Consider the following 12,023-nt stretch of genomic DNA (forward strand, 5'->3'; position numbering starts at 1 on the left):
GCCCACGGGGAGCGCTGGCGAGGGGTCGCGTGAACTTGGGTGGAAAAAGTTGAATTGAGCATTAAACTCCCGAACTTCAGGTTGACTCCTAAAGGCGCTGGCGCCAGGGAGATGTGTGAGACGAGGACACGCTCCATGTTGGTGCAGGCTGGGCTCGGTTGGGTTTGGCAGGTGCCGGTGAGCGGGGCGCGGGCGGCCTCGGGCTGGCGGCTGCTCCTCCTTGGCTTTCGCTCCTCCACCCTTGGGCGGGTGCCGGCAAGCAGAGCCAGGCCAAGCGGGGGGCACCGAGGGCGGCAGGCTGCCCCGGCCCGGGAGCCATCTTGAGAGCGGGGCTGGCTCTCCCGAGCGCCGCGGGCCGCCCGCACTCGGGATCGGCCCCGAACCCGGACCCGCGCCGAGCCGGGAGCCCGGCGGGCGGGGACAGGCGGGCGGCTGTCGGTGCCTCCCCCGGCGGCACTTGGCAGCCGCCCGCGGGCAGTGGGGGAGGGCGGCTGGGTGGTGGCGGCGGCGGAGGAGGAGGAGGGGGGCGGAGGCGGGGACCAGCCGGCCCCGGCCCGGCCCAGCCCAGCGCGTTGCCCCGGCCGGACACGGCGCCCGGGGCGGAGATGGCGGACGAGCCGCAGAAGAAGTCGCACTTGTCGGCCTTGGTGGGACACACGAACGGGCTCACCAAGCCCGCCTCGCTGACCGCCACCCGCTCCGCGGGAGGGGCAGGCGGAGGCGCGACCGCCTCCTCCAAGAAACTCGTGATCAAGAACTTCAGAGGTGGGTTCGGGGCAGGCCGGGCCCTCTGTCCTGGCAGGTGCGCTCGGCCCGATCTTTGTTTACCGCGGCCCCCGCCGCTCCCCGCCCCCTGCCCGCGGCCGGGCCCCGCCGCTGTCACCCGGCCGGGTGACACCGATAACGCTGCCGGCCCCGTGCCCGTGGAGGGCTCCCGGGGACACGCGTGGGGCTCCGTGCGCGGGGGCAGCGGCCGTCGGCAGCGGGCAGAAAGCCACCGTGGTGTCAGCGCTGATTAAAGCCAGGCCGGGGTGGTTGCCTCGCTGAAAGGAACACGGGCGTCAAACCCAGCAGCCGGGGGTGAGGCGCGTCGTGCAGAGGCTCGGGTGGAATTAGTGACCCCTCTGAGTGCCAGACGTACATGGCCAAGAGCACAGTGGCTTGGCAGAGCTTGATGGAGCAGCAGGGACAGACATTGCTGCAGGCTCCCCCCGTTGGGTGGCCGGTTTCAAACTACCTGTGTCTTACTTCACAGAAAGACCCAAATTACCAGATAATTATACTCAGGACACCTGGCAGAAACTTCATGAAGCGGTGGGAGCAATACAGAGTAGCATTTCTATTAAATACAACCTTGAAGAGCTCTACCAGGTAAGCGACATGAGGTTTTGGTTTCGTTTTTTTTTTTGCAAATAAACTGCTTTGGCACACATTCAACTTACTGTATTTCAATTTGTTAAAAGTTGACTGAATACTTTGCTACATACTCTGTTTCTAGTCAGTTTTTGTTTATCAGTTCCTCAGAGAGCTACCAGGATCTGGGCCCATGAAAAAGCAGTTTCTCTTGGGAGGCACAGAAAGCTATTCCTGGGCAGGGCTGAGATCTGAAGTGTTAGTATCTTCAATACTCTGCCCACTCAACATGCTGAAAAACAGGATGTTACTCTAGCAGGGTTATGAAGTTAAGTATTTTATGATGATTTTTGTCCATGCTGCGGTCTCTTGTAAGTAGTAATGTTGAAGTATTTGATATTATTGCATTAAAATACTGTACTTCTGTACCTTTTGGGGAATTAAAAAGGAATCTTGATTGAGCAGGCAACAAACTGTCCCTTTATCCACATTGCAGATTACTGTTAGATTTTTATAACAATCTTAGTTTTTTGGTTCAAGTGGTGAAAAAGCATTTCTGGAACACCTGGACCACTGGAGCGGGGGCTAGTGAGGGTAAAAGAGAAAGAGACTCCTGAGCCATTTCTCTACTTTCTACAACTATGTGGTTTAGTTCTGTGTTATTTCAGATGTATGTGCTTTGAGATACTTAACTGAAGTAGCAGCTTTTTAGGGTGATCATGCTGTAAAAGACTACTGATGCACTAAATTGTGCTACATAACATAAGTTAGTTATGAGTTTTCTGTGGGTGCAAGTGTTTTATTTGCAGATTGATGTCCTTGCTAGACCAGGACTGAAAACATTATTATGCACACCTAAAATTTTCTAAATGTTTAGTTGAGTTGTGAAGGGGAGACTGTGAGAGAGGAGAAGGCCAGTAGTCCTTACTGGGTCCCTGCTCAAGAAGATGAGCATGGATTTCAGAACTGACTATTCTTATCTCTTTAGTTAGGGTATGTAATATATGGGTCTAAAATGGCTGGTTATGTAAATGTATATTGATATAAAATAACTATTCCCTTTAAATTGAAAGCTTGACTGTAATATATTTATCTGTTAATACTTGCAGGTTTGAACAACATAAAGCATTTTATTGTTTTAAATTCAGCATTTGAAAAACCCTGCTTTTTCAAGTCTAGCAAAAAAAAAGCCACCAAAAACCAGCCCACAGATGCTTTGAGTGTTACCTAACTTGTTTTCAGAGGCTCAGAAATGAGATTATAGTAATATGGCTATGAAATCACTAGGGTACGTGCTTGAGTTTTGGCAGAAGAGGAGAGATATTTCAGATAAACTGTGAAGGGAGAATTGTACTTCTTGCTTTTTCTCTTTGCCTTCTTATTTGTAAAAACTGTGCAGGGCTGGTTGAATAATCCTTAACACAGCAAATCAGGAAGATTTCTGCACAGTGGGTGGTGGTGCTCGGTGTGCCTGTGCATGGACAGGTATTTACTGTCCTGCCAGAGGAATAAAAGATGAGGTTCAGCATCCATTGGAAACCTGATCTGTATTTACAGATCATTTTAACTGCCTGTTGGTGAGCATAGAATCATCCACAGGGAAAAATATCTCTGGGTGCATCAGTTCATACTATCAGGCCTTTGTGGTGGTTTTTTGGGGTTTTTTTGAGTCTTTATCTGACATTGTGGGAGGAAGTGAGAGGCCTGCTCGAGTTCAGTGCACCAGCCTGGTGTACCAGCCTACAGTTGGACCTTCTGATTTATTTATTTAATTTGGCACAGTGGCTGGGAAGAAACTGAAGAACAATGATGAGGCTGTGTGGAAGCCTGAAGGATACTCCTTTCCAGGCATTAGGGGCAGCATGGAATCAGGCATGAAGGTGCTTGGCAGAAATGTAGCCAGTGAGCAATGGGAGGGTGGCAGCCAGTTTTTTGTGACTAAAATAGAAATGATGTCTGGGATTGGTTGTAGATTGCACAGATCTTGATAGAAGTAGCTTGTACTTGATGGGATAGAGAAAGTGGGGCAGTACAAAGAAGTGCTGAATGAGGAGTGAGCGATAAAAATAATGGAAAAAGAAAATTACCTTTGCAACGAGGTCCTAAATAACCTGAATTGGGGCAGCACTGCCCTTCTGGAGGACATAGAAAAGGACAGTGTAGTAGCAAAGGAAAGACAGTAGAGCAATGAAGGAAAAAATTATGAGAGTCCTGACTAGACTTAAAGTTGGATGGGTGGATAGGAGTAGCTGTAACATTATCTGCAAAGTGATTGTCTGAATACTGTTTGTTGCAAGTTATCATTTTACTTGCCTTAAGACCACATGAAAAATGTTACAGGCACTGTGTTATAATTTTGTTTGTTTGCCTGCTTTAATATTGTATCAAAATTGTGGAGGCTATTTTTATGTGCATTTAAATAAAATTAGATTAGGTAGGTTACAATCTTCTGGAGCAGAGGAAAATATTCTTGGGTCAGTTTTAGCTGCTCAGGTGACAAAGTGCTTTAAATCCTTGGCAGTGTTCTGTGCAATATCGCCTCATAATATAACAGCAGTTGATATTGATGTAATGACCACCAGAACATTTGGCTTTGGGCAGGATTGGCATCCTTAGTAAACTGGGATAAATAAATAAATCCTATGAACTCCCAATGAATATGTTCAAGTCTTTATGTAATGGTTAATGTGGGGTTGGTTTTGGGGGTTTTGTTATTGTTTGGGGTTTTTCTTAATTATTTTTTCCTCTCAGTTTATGTACCTCAGCGTGTGTGAATCGGTGGAAATACTTGGGAAGAAATAAGTTGATAAAAAGACAGGAAAGGCACTATACTTATTTACCATTTAGAGCGATTGGTTGAAATGTCTAACTTAAAGTTATAAAAAAATTAAAATATTTCATATGGTTGTGTTCCTGCCCCAAAAAAGCACTTGTGTGCATACTGAGGAATGCACAAAATGGACTTTCTGGAGGACTTCTACTGCTGAGCAGTACTGAAGAAAGCAGAATTCTGGTAGTGTTTAACAGCACATCTGAAATATGACCCAGATTGTGATGGTGGATCTTGTTTGTGACACAATCTAGCAGAAAAGAGGGGACCAAAATCAGGAAGGACTCCTGAAGTCATAATTTTTCTACATAACTTTGTTTTGATGTTTTGGTTTTGTGCACAGCTTGAACATATAATGCTGATTTTTTTTTTCCTTTGTCAGCCTTAATTGCATAGACACAAAAATTTAAGGTTTTTTTTGTCTTATTCATAATCCTTTTTTGGTTTTTAGGCTGTTGAAAATCTCTGTTCTTACAAAGTCTCTGCTACACTGTACAAACAGCTGCGACAAGTCTGTGAAGAACATGTGAAAGCACAAATCCTTCAGTTTAGAGAATATCCTTTTGTCATGCACAGAAGTGGTTAGAATGGTTAGTTTAAATGATTATTTTTTAAAACAAGACTTTGCAAAAAATGTACCAGTAATTGTCAATGTGTTAAAGAGGTTCTTTGCTTATATGTTTTTAAATCAGTCATGGGCACCTTTAGTTATCTGGGTGAATAATTTTTGTGTATTGATGTGTAGCATCCTAGTAAGGATTTATCTATCATTTTAATAGGGATGGAAATTTTACACTAAATCTAGAAAATGTCAGTAGCACTGTGAGATTTCTCAGCAGCTTTGAATTTCTGTGGCAGGTGAGTTAGTGATGGTTATGGCAGCAATAACTTAAAAAAATCACAGTGATTATCAACAACAGTAAAAAATTTTCAAACACAGTGTACCTGTTTGACCAAAAATAACTACTGCTCAACAGTGATGTATCACAGAGGCATTCAACAAGCCTTCATGTGTCTTATGTGTATCTTGGGAGGTTCCTGGAAGAGCTCTAAGTTCAAGAGCTCATTTGGCTGTCTTGGGATGCATAGAAGGATGAAGTTTTATGGTAAATTTCCCCATGGTTTAGTGAGGTTACATTGCTGGACTTTTCTTCTGGCTGATGGGTCACAGAAGTGCCTTTTGATCATCTGTGGACACTTGGCTGTAGCCAGCTCTGTTTCCTGAAGCCAGTCAAGCTTTGCATGCTGAGAAGGTGCTTTATATCATAGGTGTCTTTGTGTAAGAGCCACGGGCTTGCATGACTGGAGCACAGGTGAATAGTCCATGTCCACCTTGCTGTCCCCAGATTCCTGGAAAATGCCTTAGCCAAGCAGATGGTGGATGGAGAGTGCCATATTGAACAGATATTACAGCACTGTGGCTTCTGGCATTGTTTCCCAGCTCTCTATGGATTTTTTGAGCAGAAGATGATAGGATAAAGTAGAAAAAAACTAATGGCCAGGGCTCAGGATGAACCTGCTTTCCAGGTGAATGCTTTAAATGTGCTTTGAACTGTGACTCTCAGTTTCTTGGTTCACTGCATTCCCCAGGTGCCTACACTCAGAATAATTTAGGGTTTGTAATGGTATGTAGCAGCTCTCTATGGATTTTTTGAGCAGAAGATGATAGGATAAAGTAGAAAAAAACTAATGGCCAGGGCTCAGGATGAACCTGCTTTCCAGGTGAATGCTTTAAATGTGCTTTGAACTGTGACTCTCAGTTTGTTGGTTCACTGCATTCCCCAGGTAGGTGCCTACACTCAGAATAATTTAGGTTTGTAATGGTATGTAGTGCCAACATGGTTTTGGGCTGTGTGGTTTTGGTTTTTGTTAGTTAGCCTTTTTTTTTTTGCAGTCCTATTGATGACATTTGGCTTCTACATAGCACATTAGTACAGTAGTCTTTAACATACCTGGTCTTTGACAACCAAATCTTATAGTCTTCTTTCAAACAGCTTACAACCATCTTTTACCTTCCTGCTTTTTCAGACTTCAGATGATGATATGAAGAAAACATTTTAAAACTAGTTTTTGCAAACTTTGCTTTCACTCTGCCCTATTGATAGGGTGATGGTGGATTGGAGAGTTGAAAATTTAATATTTTACAGGTGTACCACTTTGTATCCCAAGGACATGAGATCAGATTAATCAGATTTAGCCAGGATGAGTTGGAAATGATAATGTGTGGGAGAGGAAGGTAAAGCCTCATTTCGATTTACTTGTGAGATACATGAGAAATGTATTATTTGTAAATAACAGTCGGATGTGTTGTGTAATGAAGAAAACTCTGTAGATTACTTAGGGTGACCTGGAGATGTATGTGAAAAGAGTGGTATTTGGATTTGTTGAGGATTATTTGGAACTGTAACTGCTTTTAAGAGATTAGGGTCACTCCTGTTGTGCTCGGTGTGAACTCATTAAATAAACAAAATAACCTCTCCATCCCTTTCACCTCAGTTGGTGACAAACGTGTGTTTGACACTGGTGGGATTTCTTGTTTAAATCTATATTAAGGTTGCACAGTGCAGCCACTAGATGGTATTACTGAAGAGCTGGGAGTGTTATTCCTTGAAAACACAGGGAGGCCTTTTGGAGAGCTGCCAGCCACTGTGCTGGGCAGCTCTGCAGTTAAGGGTTTATCCCTGGCAGGCACAGTAGCATTGGAATATCCATGGAGCAGCTTTGCCTAATGGCTGGCAGAGATCATCTCCAGAATCTGGCCTCTAAAGGTACTGGCAAACTAGTTTTCCTTAATGGATGCTGTACAGATTCTCTGGATAGTCTTTTATTTTTAAAGAAGATAAATAAATGCTGGCAAGATCATTGCAGACAAATGGTAAGTTGAATGTTTGTTCAGAGTACATATCCTTGAGGTGTGAAATCTGGCTAAAATTAGTTTGTCATAGTTTTAACTTGGTACTGCACTTCATCTCCTCCTCCAAGTTTTAGCATTGCTTTTCGCTTTTCACTTTGCTGGCTGAGGGAACTTGTTGAAATGTAGGTTCTGTTAATTCTGACTTTCATAGGTTCATATAAGGATTAAACATCACTCAGAAATATATTGAGACCTTTTTTTCTTTGGGTGGAAAGAAAAACTAACCAAGAAATGCTGAAGTTATTTGCTGTTCATCATTTCAAGTAATTGGAGAGTCTTTGCTTTTAGATACCTCCAAGAACTAGGTTAACTTTCCAAAGCAGAGGTTGTTATCCTGACTACAGAGCTAAGAAACAGAAAAGATAAAGAACTGAAACTTGCTTTATATCTGCCCTTTTTGTCTTCTACCTCCACAATGATTTATGCTACAGAAAAAAGTCCTCTCTGAAACACACTCTATGAAAACTGCCTTTAAGAAGGCATCATTATAATTCCAAAATAACATTTTACAATGAGTTTTTATTGCACTGTCACTTACTTAGCTCTGGCTGCAGATGTCTCATGTAGTTGAATTTCTATTTTCATTCCTTGAATCCACTGTTCTTTGCTTTCTTGTGAGGTTAGGGCAGAGGTATATGTTTTTTATCTGAATTAAAAATGGAAGGTGTTAGGGAAACTATTTGAATTTAGCAGTCTCATGAAAACAGAGTTGAAGATACTGCCTTGAAAATGTAGTTAGCATGAACCTGTGTTTTCATGAAAGGGCTTATGCTGTGAACACTGTTTGCTTTAATTACTTCTAAGCATTTTTCTTCCTTAAAGCAACAACCTGTAGCAAGTGGCTTTCTTGTCTATGTGCTGGGTTAGCACTTGTGCTATTTAAGAAAAAAAAAATCAGCCTTACTGCTGGTTACTTTAATATGCTTGGCCAGTAGCTATATCAGCTGAGAGTTGCTTCAGAGGCAGTGAAGTCTTTTAGGAAAGGAGTAGGTGGACAGCTGGGAATAGAAATCTCTATCTGGCCTGGGGGGGAGTTACTGACATCCGGAGTTACACTAATGCTAAACTGGGAGTTGTCAGCCTTCTTATGAGTAAAGTTAAAAATGAATTTTGAATGTAAAATTCTAGCAAGCTACAAAATCACCTCCTCCTCCTTCCACTTCTTCAATTTAAAAAAAAGATTATATTTTTAATCTTTTAACTGCTGGATGTAATGTATCTCTATTTTTCTTACAATTTTGGCAGCTAACTTTTACTATGAAAAGTTCTGTTGCACAGCTTATTTCTGTCTTAGTTTAAATCTCTGGGTTTTTTTGTTTTTTTTTATTTTAAAGCAAGAAGCTTGCTATTTCGGGGTGTTTACTGACTGTATTGGAGGTACTGTTTGAATAGCTTTGTATATCAGTGGTATAAAACTCCTAACAAGGTAATAAAACTATTTAGTTAATGTTTATGAATTTGAAAACTGTCTTGGATATACTTGGAAATACCACCAAGTAATTGTATTAACTTCAGCAGATTGCATACCCATGGCTGTACAAGTCACCATAAATGTTTAAAATACCTACATCAGTAAATGAGATGTGTGTCTGTGATGTAGTTTTTCAGAAGTTGTTTTATAATTTAAAATACCACATGGAGGTGAAGAGAAAAAGATTTTATTTGTATATTTCAGATCATGATCAGAAGCATTTTCTTATTTTTGGATCGTACATATGTGCTTCAGAATTCAGTGCTTCCTTCTATATGGTAGGTATCCATGTAAGTATTCCTATAATCTTTAGAGTGTTGATGTGCTATTACATTTGCAAAGATAGAAAATAAATTTTTCACATTATATTTGAGCTATATAATAGATGTCTAAAATTTTTTGTCAGTTTATAGAGATGCATGTGTCAGCATATGCATGTGTCATGTCCTCCTTTCCCAGGAGTATTCACTGTCAAGGGGGGTAAAAGAGGAAGGTCTGTGAACAGAGGCTTCAGAGCCAAGGCTTATGTGCAGCTGTTGTTGTCAGAGCCTGGGTGAGGCTGGGTCTGTGGGAACCTCCCCTTGACTGCTGCTTCCCACCTTAGCACTGCTCAGCATTACTGTAGCTGCTCCTGGTTTATGACAAAATTCAGCTTCTTGCTCTGTTTTTTAAAGTAAGTCAGATACAGTGACAAGGTGCAGATTATCTTTCCAGCTCTGGCCACTTGATGATGCTTTTGTACTTTCAGCTTACCATGGTCACATCTTTGGGCATTCTGCTTTAAAGCATCCCCCCTGGGGGGCATTTTACATCATTGCCCAAGCAAACAAACCCAGGCTTTGACAAAAATTTCTTGTACTGTTACTACGTTATCTGAAGCGCCTTCCCCACAAAAAAAGTAGATAAAGTACTGAAGTAAGAGCATGTCTTCTCCCTGCCTGGCTGGCTGCTGTGCTCTTGTGAGTTTCTCAGGCTGTCTGAAGAGCTTTGGCATCTTTCTCCAGCCTCTTGCTTGTCCAGTGGATGTCTTTTGTTCCCAGCTTCAGCAGTTTTCCTCCAATTCTTTGTGTTGCGCTTCTTTTAACTAAACATTGGTGATGAGGTCTGTTCATACTTTGTATTATTTTTCTCCCACTGGGAATATTGCTTTTATTGAAATCCTGATGCATGTGAAGAAGTCAGAGGTAACAAGTTCTATCTAGGATTGCTCAGTTTGCATTATCATTTAGCTTCTTCATGGCATAGAGGCACCATTCCTCATCATCTTAGAATGAAATAAGAATCTGATAGAGAAGATAAGATCCTACAGATACCAAGAATTCATGCTTTGAACAAAATTTACATATTATATGTGGAATGTCTGATGCAGGGAATTTTATTTTCAGGTATATGATCAGGTTTGTTTTTTTTTTAATAAGCAGAGAAACTTATAGTCTATTATGTGAAAGTTGGACAAGCTGGTAACAGGTTATATGTGGAATGTCTGATGCAGGGAATTTTATTTTCAGGTATATGATCAGGTTTGGTTTTTTTTTAATAAGCAGAGAAACTTAGTCTACTATGTGAAAGTTGGACAAGCTGGTAACAATTCTCCACTGAAGTGTATGCCTGTGGTAGCATGTGATCTGGTCTTCTTAGGATAATTCTTGGTACAGTTTTGTTGGAGGATGGTGTCAAAAAGAATATTAACGTGTTCTTTTTCTGTATAATAAAAATACGCACTATATATTTTAAACATAGAAGTGTATGCCTGTGGTAGCATGTGATCTGGTCTTTTTAGGATAATTCTTGGTACAGTTTTGTTGGAGGATGGTGTCAAAAAGAGTAGTGTCAAAAAGAATAATAATGTGTTCTTTTTCTGTATAATATATATACGCACTATATATTTTAAACATTTGTATGATTTTTCAAAATAATCAACAGTGTGACTAATTTCCAATATTCACATAGGGATATGGGGCTAGAGTTGTTTAGAAACCATATCATTAGTGACAAGCAAGTTCAGACCAAGACTATTGATGGAATTCTCCTGCTGATCGAACGAGAGCGAAATGGTGAAGCTGTGGACAGAAGTTTGCTGCGGAGTTTGTTGAGCATGCTCTCGGATCTGCAGGTGAGTACAGCCACATTCACTAGTAACAGCTTTGTTTTGAAACACAGTGTGGATTGCCTGAGTTGTGTTTTGTACAAAAATTATTCTGTTCACCTAGTAAATGTGCAAAATCTAGCTATTACATTGGTACGATTGCCTCTTCTTTACCATGTGCAATCATGTGCTATTTTTAAATGAGACCTCTTTGCCTGTTTTCCTTAGCAGAGTTAATGGCCTTAATAGATTTACAGGTCTTCTAGTATGTGCATTATTTTGTCTGTTTTAATCACTTAGTGTCTCATCCTAGTGTCAGTAAATGTAGGAACAGAAAAATCCCTCTCTGTCACTGTAAAAAGGTGTCACTTTTTGGAGTCCAGATCTTGGGTCTACATCACAAAAACATCACTCTACTGGCAACTTCTTAGAAATGCTGAGGCTAGAATGGGATGCCATATTAAGGCCAAGGTTTTCAGATAGATCATGTCAAGCTGCAACTTACTGGAACTTTCCATGAGCAGAGACAGAAAGTAACCAAGGAGACTGACAAATACTGTGCTTCTGGCTTCCACAGGTTGTCCTTGAGTTAACGTTGCAGCCTTGTGTGATCTGCAGTGAAACTTTGGAGCTATCCTTCATTCCTAAAACCTGCTGAGGTTGCTCCATTTCAAAGTGGCAATACAGCTTTACAAAACTGGCTGAAGGTTTGAAGGAGTTTGAAGAGGCAGACTACATAAAAAATCCCTTTCTGGTTAGGCAGCTTACCTGGTTTTCTGCCTTTCATGTTAATCCTCTTGACTTTAATATGTAGCTTCCTCTATCATCCCAGAAAAATTAGTCTGTTTGAGAGAGAAGCCATTGAAAAAAAATTAAAGTTTTGAAAGTGATAGAATGGGTTGGGTTGGAAGGGGCCTTGAAGATCATCTGCCTCCAACCCCCTTGCATTGGGCAGGGAACCTTCAACTAGGAGTCCTTTCGAGACAAAAAGTGGTCAGAATGTAATGAGTTTTACAGCTCTGTTATGTGTTTTGGAAAAATATTTTCTTCTATTCTTCCACCACACTCAAGGAATTTTCCCTTTTTCTTTTCACTGTCCCTCTGTTTGCATATTAATCCCTAGTTCCTCAGACTGTTATAACTTTTTATTTATGTAGCTCATTCTGACTTATTTCCTTTCTATAATAAACTGTTAGTCATTATGCAGAGATTTTTTAATGTCTATGATTGTTACTGGTGTCCTTTTTGCACACCTTATTTGTTCCCTGTAGAAGAAATTCACCTTATTTGATATAATTCATTTTTCCTGGACCACTGAGAGAAACCTGGCAGATCTGAAGTTGTGTTACTCAGCATATTAATATTTTAC

The 12,023-nt window shown here is 41.4% G+C and overlaps 1 protein-coding gene across 4 annotated transcripts in view; it reads left to right on the forward strand.

The window, feature by feature from the left end:
• Positions 1–572: 572 nt before the first annotated feature.
• Positions 573–12,023, forward strand: part of CUL4A (cullin 4A) — a 34,880-nt gene continuing 23,429 nt past the window's right edge. For 3 of the 4 annotated variants that reach the window (XR_005628045.1, XR_005628046.1, XM_039714086.1), the window contains exons 1-6: positions 573–765; positions 1,256–1,371; positions 4,635–4,738; positions 6,989–7,058; positions 8,773–8,846; positions 10,519–10,681. Coding sequence is in view for 2 of the 4 variants with exons in the window: in XM_039714086.1 (XP_039570020.1) it covers positions 606–765; positions 1,256–1,371; positions 4,635–4,738; positions 6,989–7,058; positions 8,773–8,846; positions 10,519–10,681 (687 nt within the window). In the remaining 2 variants the exon portion in view is untranslated. The other variant, XM_039714087.1, reaches the window with a different exon arrangement.

This window comes from Passer montanus, unplaced genomic scaffold (genome assembly GCF_014805655.1).
Source record: "Passer montanus isolate IOZ18808 unplaced genomic scaffold, ASM1480565v1 scaffold3, whole genome shotgun sequence".
Lineage (NCBI taxonomy): Eukaryota > Metazoa > Chordata > Aves > Passeriformes > Passeridae > Passer > Passer montanus.